General features: G+C 41.1%; 1 protein-coding gene across 2 annotated transcripts in view; it reads right to left on the bottom strand.

Moving 5' to 3' along the window:
- MAPK1 (mitogen-activated protein kinase 1) overlaps positions 1-8,732 on the bottom strand; it is a 95,867-nt gene extending 87,135 nt beyond the window's left edge. For both annotated transcript variants that reach the window (XM_090290956.1, XM_090290955.1), the window contains exon 1: positions 8,404-8,732. In XM_090290956.1, the coding sequence (XP_090147082.1) occupies positions 8,404-8,522 (119 nt within the window). In that variant the 5' untranslated portion in view covers positions 8,523-8,732. The remainder of the gene's footprint in view (positions 1-8,403) is intronic.
- Positions 8,733-13,310: the final 4,578 nt, after the last annotated feature.

The following is a 13,310-nucleotide window of genomic DNA, read 5'->3' as shown; positions in this document are numbered from 1 at the left end:
ACTACCCCCACCTCTCATACCTTTAAAATGTCCAGTCTTCTCAAATGACCCCACTTTGGGCCTCAGTTGACTAGACCAGAGGTGGACACTATCCCAAGCTGGATCTGGTTCTCTCCCCCAAGGAACCAGACTCAGAAAACTGAGAAACACATACCTTAGAGAAACTTAGGTCAGCTCTCTTATGCCAAGTGCATGGAGAAGTGGTAAAAGAAAATTAAAACAACAGCAACAAAAACCCCAGCTGTGCAGAGATGCAGGGTATAGGAAGATTTTCTAAATGTAAAGAAAAAGAAGTAGGTGCTTTGATCTATTTTCTAGTTCCTGGCTGCAACAGCACCTGAAGCTTTAACTGCACTTCCTTTTCCTTCAGTACCATGAGAAAAACCCCTGGACCTTACTCATACACTCAATACCTACAAGGTAGTGCCTGGAACACTTCAGTACCCTACTCTACCTTTCACTCAGCTAGCTCCTAGTCATTCTCCAGGTTCCAGCTTAACTCCACTTCCTCCAGGTAATCCTCTCAGACTACTCCTCAAACTACCTTAGTCCTTAGTCCACCTTTTATGCCCTCCAGTAGTACTATGCACCTCATCATATTCAGTAAATGTTATTACTTTCCTGTCGGATTGTAATACCAGAGTAAAAACCACTTCTGTTCACTTTGATCCTATCACCTAGCACCTAAATCAGGTACATGCTTAACAATGTTAGTAAATGAGTGAAAATCAAGAAACTAGTAGAGGTAAGTAGCATTGAGAAGAAATCAACACTACCCTCCTGATAAAAAAACTAAGTTGCTTTGACCCTACCACCCTTCCAGGTATCCAGTTTTTCCCTCTACCCTCTCCTCACCAGGTTCAAGGCAACTATGACAATCATCATTTTAATAATTTGGTGCCAATGGAGGAACAAAGGCTATATGTAGGAAGCATGTTTCCAAGTAATTTGGTTTAACAGAGGAAAACCTACATTAGTGAAAGAAAAAAAAAAAATCACAGATTTTGGGGCCTAGAGAAATCTCAGTTCTGCTATGTACTTATTGGCTGTGAATCTTGGACAAGTTACCGAAGACCTGGTTTCCTTATCTGTAAAGTGAAAAAAATAATACCTGAAAGGTGAGGATGAAAATGAATTTCACACCATGACACCTAAAGCAAGGCAGGCTTGCAACAAATGTTGGTCATGGCATATCTCATGCAGACCCCCACTTTTATACACCACTTCCCAGGTCCTACAGTCCATAGATTTAGAACCCAAAGCCTGCCCGAAGGCCGAGAATCTCAGAGGGACCTTGGAAAGCATCTATTCTGTTGGCTTTCCAATGTGTGGGAGCCCCAGGAAGTAACAGAGAAAAGAGAAGCAAAAAATATATATAAACAGCACCTTAGGGTTACACAGATAAGTGGGTGAAGTATACTGGATATAGGGTGGAGTAGCTCTGGATGTTTATTGGCAAATCAGTTGGTTTTTTTAACTTAGTAAGTACATTAATGTGAGTAAGGGAGGAATACATTTTATATATGGCACCTGGGAAAACTCTACTTGGATGCTTTTCATTAAAGTATTTTTATAAATACTTGAGAATTAAGAACACACCAATTAAATTCATGGAAACAGTTATCAGTGATAGCTAGCCACCAGGAGCACATTATTAGGGATGTTACAAATATCAAAATTAATTTTGTTGTGTTTTATTTGACCTCAGAACTTTCAGAAACACTGGATTTTCTGTTGCTCATGTAAGTTGGTCTTCTCACATCTTTGAGTTCCATAAAGACCACTTTATTAAAAATTAACAGTTAACAAGGAAAACTAAGAATCTGAATCCAGATGTTTCCAAGTCTTAAGTTTTTATAGATTATACATAATACTGCTGGCCCTGCTTTTCAAACACGTGGTGCAAATACCCGGCAGAGTTCCAGGGAGGACGAAAAGGAGTGGTATGGCAGGGTGTAAAAGGGCAAGTTTATACAGCAGATGAGCCGCAGAGGAAGACAGGACTTGAATAGGGCCCACTGTCTCTTGGAGGTGGATTGAAAGGGTGTACTACTGGTACCTTGACAGGATTATTCTCTAGTGGCGGGACTCTACCATGCATTGCAAGTTGTTTAGTTTGCCTACCTCCACCACATCCACACCTAAGGCCAATAACACTCCCCAGTCAATGCAACAATCATGTCCACATATATTTCAAAATACCCCTGGACAGTGGATAAAAACACACCCACTGAGTACCCCTGGATTAGCAGAAAGAAAAAGAGTAGCACAATGGGCAGAAAGCATAAGAGACAAAGGGGAACACAAAATTTGATGAGAAAGAGGGCCATCCTTTAGTGACTCTCATCTATAAAATCAAGTCCAAATTCCATAGTACACTATGTCCTTCAGGATTTGGCCCTGCTCGTCCCAGCTGTCTCAATTCCAGCTTTGTCCCTATATTTCTGCCATCCCAAACAACTCTGTGGTTCTCCTTACCTGATACATTGTTGTCAGATTTCTATGCCTTTGCATGTACATTTCCCCAACCTAGAATGCACTTCTCAAAGCAAACTTCAAGTCATACATCAATACCCACCTCAAGTCTGTGAAGGTATACAAAGACAGCCCCACACCACACAGATCTTTTTTTTCTCACAGAACTTCACACATTCCTTCTTTATATCTTCTATATACCTTTTGGTATATTCTCTGTATTATTGCCCAACTCCATCCCACTATTTGGACTAAGAGCTACTAAAGGGCAGGGACCATGTGAATCCTGGCACATAAAAATGTACTCAATAAATGTTTTTTAAGTGAATGACCTTGCATTAAAGGTTTTCTAAAAAAACCTTCGTATCGCTTTTTAAAGCAATACAAGCAAAAGCAGACAACAGCTATATTCTGTTATTGAAAGCATGTATTTTTCCAACTCTGATCTTTGGTTGAGTGTCAAGTAGGTACCAGACAGACTAGGATGCTCTATCACTTCCTAGCTGTGTGTCCTTGTGCAAGTTAACTAACCTTTCTGTGTCGTTTCCTCATTTACAAAGTAACCACCTTTGCAGTGTGGTTATAAGGATTAATTTCTGTATGTTAAAAAACAAAACAAAACAAAACAAAACAAAAACAGAACAGCCCTGACCTGTGTGGATCAATTGGTTGGGCGTCGCCCCACATTGTGAAAGGTTGTCAGTTCAATTCCTGATCAGGGCACATAGCTTGGCTGCAGATTCAGTCACTGGTTGAGGACCATGCAAGAGGCAATGGATCCAGATTTCTCTCTCAGATTGATGTTTCTTTTCCTCTCTTTCTCTCTCCCTTCCCCTCTCTCTAAAAATAAATATTTTTAAAAATAAAAATTAAAAACAAAAACAAAAAACAGAAAGTGTTGACTAAACGGTAGTTCTATCATTTTGTCACAATCATGAAAACCTTACTAGAGCAGGATATCATAGTGGGTTGACCAAAAGGTCTATTTAGTTTTTTCCATAAAATAAAAGACACATTTTTCATTTTCACCAATAACTTTATTGATTTGGATATTTTGAGTATGTTGGCTATTTCCCACTATCGGCTTCTAGTGGGCAGAGGCCAGAGGCACTGCTAAACATCTTCCAATGCATAAGACAGCCTCACACCAAAGAATTATTTGGCCACAATGTCAGTAGTACCAAGAAACTTCTCAAACCACTTTTGACTCATTCCATCAGTCACAGCACCTTCTCCATACAAGCACAAATCTTTTTTTGCATTTCAGTTGCCTTTTTACCTTTCTTTAAAAAATAAAGCATAATATGGCAGAAATGTTGTGCATCTTCTTCCATCTTCAGTATTAAAATACCTGCACAAAAATTCACCAATTTTTTTTATTTGGTTTAGGTCATTGATTTTCTTTCTTTCTTTTTTTAAAATTTTATTTATTTATTTATATTTTTTATTTATTTATAGAGAGGAGAAGGAAGGGAGAGAAACATCAATCGGTTGCCTCTCACACACTCCCAACCAGGGGCCCAGCCTGCAACCAAGGCATGCACTCTGACCGGGAATTGAACCAGCGACCCCTGGTTCGCAGGCTGGCACTCAATCCACTGAGCCACACCAGCCAGGGCACTGATTTTTTTTAAAAAACGCACATTGATATGGCAACTGTCACAATACAATCTAACAAAATTTTTTTGAATGAAGTTAAAGACAACTAAGCACTACTAAAGCCACCAAACAGAAAAAACTTAAACTTTTTGGCCATCCCAATACCATTAGAAATGTAATAATGAAATTTTGGTTGGATCTGTCCATTTTGGGGGAGAAAGTCAACATATCCAACAGCTTTGTCTTCAAACTGCTTTGTCTGTCTTATATTCATATTCAATGTCTTATATTCATATTCAATACCAATCCTTTAACGAGCACTATCTCCCTTGGCTCCTTTGATAATGCGCACTCAGGGTCCTCTGGTCTTTCTGATCACACTTCCTTTGCCCCCTTCTGTAACTTGCCCTCTATTGACACCTAAGTCAGGCTCAGTTCTCACATTTTTCTTCATCTTATCCACTCTCAAGGCTTCAATTAGTCTCTCTACAGGGATGACCCTTTCATATTCAGAAAGTGTTTCAAATTTAACTTATCCAAAGTAGATATTTCTAATCTTAATTAATTAGATGATCAAGAATACAGCTTTGATTTTTCCTCTCATACCCTTCTTTTATTTTTTTTTCCTGATTTGTATACTTCTCACCAGTCTTCAGGTTCTTCTTCCCTTACCTATCTCTTAAAAGTGTTTACTGGAGTTACCTCTTTAGTCTTTCTACTCTACCTCACTGCCTCTTAACCTTTCAAGGAAGGCTAACCCCTTAACCCCTTTGAAAATCTATTGAATAATATAGACTGTTTATCTGCTTTCGAGTTCACTTAACCAATGACCTCAAATAAGAATCTGTACCCATCCATGCAAGACTAAAATTTGTACAAATTTTCATCTCCAGGTTCTAATTTCCTGTTATAAATTTCAAGATGCCTTATGGATATAGCCTAAATGGCCAACAGGTACCACAAACTTAATTTGAACTAGAGCTCACTATTTTCCCCAACAAACCTGCTCTACCTATGGCATTCCTTATTGGATAATGGTACCACCATCCTCCTCAGCTCCTGGACTAGAAGCAGTGTAAGTAACAACTATGCCCATACCCAGTTAATCACTACGCCTTGTCTCAGAAATCCCTCTCAAATCCAAATCCCACCTCTCTGACTCTTACCCTTTAAGATATCATCATCACATGCTTCTTGCCATATTTGCAATGATTCTTTCTATCACTCTTCTAACAAGAGCCCCTATTACTAATTCAATCTTTGCAAGGTCACTCATCTCCATCTGCTACCTTCCACTGCTATTACATTATTTCACCTCTAGATAGTTAAGAGTAGCCTAAATGATTCCCCCACCTTTTTAAAAAATTATTTCCTTTAAAATTTTATAACTGATGGTGTGACTGCCTCTTTTCGAAACACTGATGCTTCTCCACTGCTCAAATATAAACTCGGTTTTGCCTTCAGAGCTCTCTACAATTTGCCACCTAAGTACTCATCCAGGATTAGATTCCACTGCTCACACTGTCACTTGTGCTTATTATCTGTCTCTCGAAATCACACCCACCTTTAAAGGTCCAATTCAAATTCCATTCACTCTTCATCTTATATCTTTTACATAACAATTAAGAAAGAACTCTGCACAGAAAAGGTAAAATTCCTAATGAACTGATTCAGGAAATGAGAAAGAAATGCCTGAAAATCCTTAAAACTTTCTGGAACCACTACATTTTTAAAAATATCAGTATTCAAGTATTAACATTTCAATCAAGAAGCCCCCCATAACTCCGCACTGTTAATCAACACTTATTAAGTGCTAATAATGTAGAACACAGATTAAAGTCTTAAGAGTGTCTATTATCAACCTGAAGGTAAAAAGCTATAACTTGGATGCAGGATTTTAATTTCAATTTTATTTGTATTTGTGTTTGACTTAGAAAGGGAAATTACAGTAAGAGGACTTGGCATTTCACCCGAGAGACTTAGAAGTCTACAGCAGTGACAAAAATAGTTATCATATATAAACCATTTTCAGACTAGTAAAAATCCTATCAAATGGGGGGAATCCTTTCAATTAAAATGTTCTAAACCTAGCCCTGGCCAGGTAGCTCAGTTGTTTAGAACATTGTTCTGATACACCAAGATTGCAGGTTCAATCCCTACACAGAGAACAAGAAGCAACCAATGAATGCATAAATAAGTGAAACAACAAATCGATGCTTCTCTCTCTCCCTAAAAAATCAATTAAAAAAAAAGTCCTAAAATTAAAGACTTTTTTCAGTCCTTATTTTCAATACTATGTATTTTTTTTTTTAATGGACCAAAGGACATGATGGGCAATTCTGAGCCTCTCACGATGAGACATTTACTGGCATACTTACCCGCAGGTGCAACAGCAATCAGATGTATGATAGAGAAGTGATGCTGCAGGCAGTACTTTCTCTGTTACTTTCTAGTGCCTTCTTTCTTTTAAGCCTGACCTAATTTAACTTCTCTTTTGGCTCCTAAGCCTCTGAGTTTACATTAATTTCCACAGTTGTATACTGTGAAGAATTTTGCTCCTGAAGGGAATGAGAATATTCAACAGTGAATTTAAAAATTTTTAATAAGAATTTTATCTCATCTTTCTATCTAGCTAACATACTTGGTAAAACATGCCCTCTGTGACATTTCTAAAATTATGATCATTCAAATTTGAATGAAATAGATTTGCTTATAACAGTAAAATATGCTAAAATTCTAAAAGTCTTAGTACCACTGTTTAAGGATAGCAGGGAATAATGGAAAGAGCTACACCATTTGAAACAGACTCGCAGTCAACAATCTCAAGTCTGACTCTTTAGTTCAGCGGTTCTCAACCTGTGGGTCGCGACCCCCTTGGCGGTCGAATGACCCTTTCACAGGGATCGCCTAAGACCATCGGAAAACACATATAACTGCATATTGTTTTTGTGATTAATCACTATGCTTTAATTATGTTCAATTTGTAACAATGAAAATACATCCTGCATATCAGATATTTACATTACGATTCATAACAGTAGCAAAATTACAGTTATGAAGTAGCAACAAAAATTATTTTATGGTTGGGGGTCATCACAACATGAGGAACTGTATTAAAGGGTCACAGCACTAGGAAGGTTGAGAACCACTGCTTTAGTTGTATGACCTTAGAACTGGCTTCACATAGAAATACTTTCTCATCTGAAAGAGGAATATTACTACCTTTCCTTCCCTTGTTCAAATAAAATGATAATGTACCTAGTACGGTACCTGCCACGAAATGTTCAATAAATATTTTTGTTTCCTTTCTTCAACATAAAAGGCACAGTCACAAGATTTAGGTGGGAGTCTACACTTCCACAAGTCTTCATCAGCATAAAACATTATGCTAGTTGGTGCTATTAACAATACCGTCACCCTTATTTCACCTTTCTGAGGGATCTGAATTAAGATGAGGGAGCCTGCATATGCCTCTGCAAGAACTCCATTAAGGCTGCATATATATTTGCCATTAAAACATTACCAGTAAAAGTCCACAGTAATTGTGCTATAACGTCTGAATGCGTTTATGCTGGTACAAGAGCTCACTTGGGGTTAAAAAAAAAAAAGTCATATTAGGCCCAACTCCAAACGACTCTTTAATAAGGGAGCGATGCTGACTTATCCTTCCTGAAATGTCAACAGTAGGATATTAAAATCCATTTAAAAACTTCAAGACTGAAATATTCCACAACTAACCCTGGTGCCACTAATGCTTTTTAGAAAGCCTGCGCAGGAGAGCACCATTAGCACCACTGAAGATATTTAATGAAAGCCGTTCGTAGAAAACACAGGCAAGGTCAGGAAAACAGATTATCATTTCGGTGTCTTGCACACAAGCAGAGGTAAACCGCTTTCAAGACCAAGGTCCCCGCCACCACCGACAAGCATCTGAAGGAATTCCGGCTTTACAATCGGGATGTCAAAAAGACCACTATCCTGGCAAATTGGAGGTTGGGGTGGGGTTCCGTTCCCTTCCTGTGGTCTTGGCTCTAAAATCCGCGATGCACCCGGGTCCTGAGGACCCGCGGTCCTCGCCTCCGCCCCCCGCGCCCATCTCAGCGGCGAGCGAGGGCCGGCCCGCGAAGTGCAGCGAGCAACACCCAAATCTCGACTGACCCCAAAGCACCGCCCGAAGCCGCGGCGCGTGGACCGCGGCGAAGCCCGGGGTCGCAGACGCGGTGGCGCGGGAGGCCCAGGCGCGGTCGAGGCCGCGGCTGCGCCCGCTGCGGTACCAAGAGGTGGGGTGGGCGGGCGCGGCCAGGGCTGGGGGCGGACGTGGACACTCACCACACCATGCCGTAGGCGCCCTCGCCAATGTAAGAGAGGTTGGTGTAGCGCGGCCCCACGTCGAACACCTGCCCGCGGACCATCTCCGGGCCCGCGCCCGCCGCCGCCGCCGCCGCCATGTTGGCTGCCGGGCCGCCGCCGCCTCCGCCGCGCTGGGCTTGACGCTCCGCGGCCGTCACTCGGCCCACGCCGTGCCTCCCGGAGGGACCGCGCCGACGCCGGTGCAGCCGCCGCCGTTGACCGGGAAGGAGCAAGGAGGGCGCGCTCAGGAAAGCTGCAGAGATGAACCGTAGCTCGGACGGACTGCCTGCCTGACTGACGGGCGGGCCAGCGGGCGGAGGGGTGAGGGGGTGCACGCTGAGGAGGGCGCTTGGGCGGGGCCAATAAACGTGCGCGCGGATTGGCTCTCCGCGACTTGGGGGCGAGGCTGTGCTGGCCGGCGGAAGCTGCGAACTCTGGGCGGAGCCAGGCGGCGGCACCGGCACTGGCGCCGACTTACGAGAGAGGGTGGGCTGGCGGCGGAGTCTGCTCGGGAGGTGGTTCGCCAGACGCAAGAGGTCTCCTAGGCGTCGGGGAAGAACTCCCAGGACTGATGCTGAGGGACGGCCAAGGGCAGGGAAATCCCCGGAGTGTGGTCCTAACTGAGCCAGAGAGCGACTCGGGACAGCGCGTGAGGGACTGTGACGGGCCACACACGGGCTGCGGGCCTGGGTCCGGCCTATGAGTGCCTGTGGCCCCCCCACACAAACTTAAGAGCTCTTGAGACCAGGACTGAAACCAAAGGCATGACCGAGACCGAGAGAAATATTTGCATACTGAGAAAGTGTGAAACACAAAAGGTGGGGGGATCCTCTAAGCAGAGGTCCCTTCAACAAGTGTGTGCTGAACACCTACTAAGTTCCTGGACATACACCTCATAGAAGCTGCATTATAGAGGGAGGAGATGGACAAATCAACATTTATAATGCTCAAGTTGTGATAAGTACTGTAAAGAAATATAAAGCTGAGTAAAAGGTTAGAGAGGACAGTGGGTCCTCACTTAACATTGTGGAAAGTTTCTGAGCCCTCAAGTGAAAGGGGTATAAGGAAACCAGTTTTACCACAGGCTAATTGATGTAAACAAGAATTAAGTTCCTACAGCATCTCGTCAATCATTATAACGAATCCACCTACTGCTGAGGTAGGTTGGGACTTTAGAGAGAAAGACATTGGGATTCAGAGACCAACGTAGAGTGATACAGAGGAATAGAAACTTAAGAGGACATATCGATATATAAACACTAAGATGGAAATGCTAAACCAAAGCATCAAGATCTAGTGAAAATGAGAACTACACACTGAGGCTCAGAAACAGTCACAAACAACAGGGGTTGAAAAATAAAAATTGGAAATCCGAAGCAGGTGAATGCCGAGAATAACTAAGATGAGGCAAATGATCCAGCCACTGCTACTGAACCGTTTCACATGCCATCTTTAGAGGAGAGTGAGAGTAGGGAAACCCTGCATCCTGATTGTCCAACACTGTGCTGTGACCTTGAAAGCCCTCAACTCTGGATTGGCAGACATCTGCAAAGATCAACGAGTCAATCTCAAAGGTGAATAAACAACTTTTTAAAAACCCCTGTGGGAAAAACATATGTGGCACATGAGAAAAGAAAGTACTAGATCCAAAAATTACTCCTTTTAAATATATTTAGTCCATGAAGCAGAATCCAGTTTTAGAAAACACCTCATTTTTATTCTTGGTTATAAGAGGACATTGCGTCTTTTAAAAACAGGCCAAGGTAATGGAGAGAACATGAAATTAAAATCACAATAACCAAAGTAAAATTCATTAATCAAACTGGTAAAAAGCAGATTGGGCAAGAAGAGCAAATCAGCAATATGGAAGGTAAACAATTGAGTGATGGAATTCTTTAAGAGAGAAGGAAATGGATGGGGGATCATCATGGAGATTCAAACTATAGGCATCCCCAAAGGGAGATAGAGCAAATCAATCAGAGGTGGTAATTAAAATTATAATAAAAGAAAACTTTGCTTAGGTTTAAAAAGATCTGAGGTCGAGGTGGAAAATTGAGTGAGTTCACTGGGATCCAGAAAAATGAATAAGTACAGACCAACTTCAGGACATAATCTGGAAAAAGTCTTAAATTTCAGGGATAAAGAACAAACACTAAGAGTACCCAATCAGAAAAATAAAATTATAATGCTAAAAGCTTTTTTTTTTTTTTCAGATTCCTTCTCTGTAATAATTAAATGCCCAAGGAATATGGAACAAGATAGAACTCTGAGGGGGGAGGTTTCATTCCCTCCAATGTTTTAATTCTTCCCAGATATTTAATCATTGCTCAGAATATCTCTCCTGAACACCATCCAGCTCAGTATGTACCCCTGGACAGCCAATGGGACATCCCACAGGTGCTTCAACCCAATGTATCCAAACTGCCAAAGGTTAACTGTACATGTTCTGCATTCACACTGCCAGAGGTTTTGAATCTTGGTTGCTCCACTTACTACCTGTATGGCCTTGCCCTCAGTTTCCCCATTCTTCAAATCATAAGTTTGTTGTACAGAGTAAATAAGACAACTTATATAGAGACCAGCACATAGCAAGTAGCCAATATATGTTATCAGTTGTCACTATCTACCCCACCCAGACCTGTTCTTCATCTTGTATCTGTGGACAGCATCACCTTCACCCAGATACTCAAGTTGGAAGCTGGGATATGATCCTTAACAACTTATTTTACCTCCCTACCAATCCCTCCCCCACCCAACCAATCACAAATTCCTGTAAATTCTATTTCTATAACATTTCTGAAATTGTTGCTACTCAAAACATGGTCTCCAGACCAGCAACAACAGCATTATGTGGGAGTCTGTTAGGAATGCAGCATCTCAGGCCCCACCTCAGACCTACTGAATTAGGGTTTACATTTTAACAAGATCCAGGTAATTCTTATTAAACTTTACAAAGCACTGTTTTAAATGTACCCACGTTATCTCACTGCTTAAAGCCTACTACATCAACTCTTGTATCTAAGCTACCAAAGTAACATTGTTCTGTCTTCAGTGTTGTCTATCTCCATTGGCTTCTCCTTATTTATACCCAGTCTATCTTTCCATAACAAAATTGACCATGTAATTCCCTTTCTTAAAGCAGGTCAGTGGCTCCCAGTGCTCTCAAGAGAGAGAGACGAGGGCTGACTATCCCTCTACTCCAACTCCTTTTACTCTTCCCTTCCATCTTCCAGCCAGACTAGACTAATCTCAGTTCTCTCTTGTCTTTTGGTCTTAGCACATACCAATCTCTCTCCACTCTTCCAGCATTTGTGGACATTTTAAAGCCACCACATTATCATCACATGATGCACCCGACCACTGGTTTTCTCCAGAGAACTTCCCTTACCCGGTTGCAGAGGAACTAAACAACCTTACAATCAGAGTTTGGCTTCACTTGTGGTTTACTGTCAGAGAAAGTACACTGACCAGAGCACAACCCTATTCATTCAGGTCCTGCAGCGATTCTGTTCATCCTAAGATGGGTTTTAGTTATACATCAGCCTCTGCTGAGTCAGATTAGCATGAGCCAGGTCCAGGGGAAAAATTATCTAGCCACAGTGACAACAACAAATTTCTGGAAGCACAAAGGTGAGAACTAGGCTCTGGAACCCTAAAACCAAACTAAGCTACTATGAAAGAATAAGAACCTACTTGGATGGCTAGCTGGACATCTGAATATCTTCCCTGTTATCTTTGTAGGGTGGTAATAGCTCACAGATCTGTAGAATCTTAGAAAACAATAGCCATCTGTTATTTTTGCCTGCACAGCATTGACTCTTCCTATCTCTGGTAGAACAACCCAGTTTTTTTGTTTGTGAACTGTCTCTTCTGCACCCTTATGAGTAAACCTGTGACCCAGGGCTCCCCAATCAGAGTCACAGAAATTAGTTTAATGGATGGGCATGTGACCTGATCCAGGACAATGACACACAGTCCAGACTTTTTAAGAAACGGTTGGGGAAGGGGTCGCTCCCTTTCTGCTGGGGTGCTAGGGCAGTGACTCTGAGTCTGGGGCCAATCATGCCACGAAGGGAGAAATGGTCTCTGAGAATGAAGGTAATACAGGAAAAGCAAAGTCCAGATTTGGAGACAATTTTCTGATGACATAGTTTGAGACTATAGTCAGCTGAGCCTGGAATTTATAGGCTCAGCTGAATATATATATATATATATATATTTTTTTTTTCCCACTGAAGTCAACTTGACTTAGTTTTCTGTCATTTGAAACCACAGTTTCTAACTAATACATACCCAATTAACTCCCTTTTCTGCAAAAATTGCTCAGAATTATACAATAAATCACCAAGACATTAATCAGAAATTCATGAATGATGAAATGAGGGAAAAGAACTGGCAATGAGCCTTGAAACTAGCTAAAGATAGAGAGATAACTGAATAAAAACACCACTCAGTATAGACTGTTTGATGCTGATAGGTTGAAATAATTGTTGCTATGGTAACAAACAAAATACAAAAGAAAAAAATGAGAAAGAATTTTTTTAAATAGCAGAGTTTTTAACCTTAGATTGATGCAATGAAAACCAAAGAGGGAGGAAGGGGTAAAAAAAGCAAGGCACACTAGGTCTTATTTTGCATAAAATAAAGATAAGAATTATTTTTAAAATAATATAATTTTATATGGTTTTTAAGTGTAAAAAGCTTTTACATGGCATAAAAAGCTTTGTGTCTACCTTATAAATCATGGCAAAAGATAAAGGGGAAAATGTACTTCATATAGCAAAAATCAAGTCCTGTACTAAGAAATGTACTAGACATTTTCCTCACATTATAAATGGAAAACAAATGGCAAAGAATCATAAAGAGTATCAAAACACCAGAAAGTT

This window comes from Furipterus horrens, unplaced genomic scaffold (genome assembly GCF_987537825.1).
Source record: "Furipterus horrens unplaced genomic scaffold, mFurHor1.1.pri manual_scaffold_11, whole genome shotgun sequence".
In the NCBI taxonomy this organism is placed as follows: Eukaryota; Metazoa; Chordata; class Mammalia; order Chiroptera; family Furipteridae; genus Furipterus; species Furipterus horrens.
This window is presented reverse-complemented; position numbering and strand designations above follow the sequence as displayed.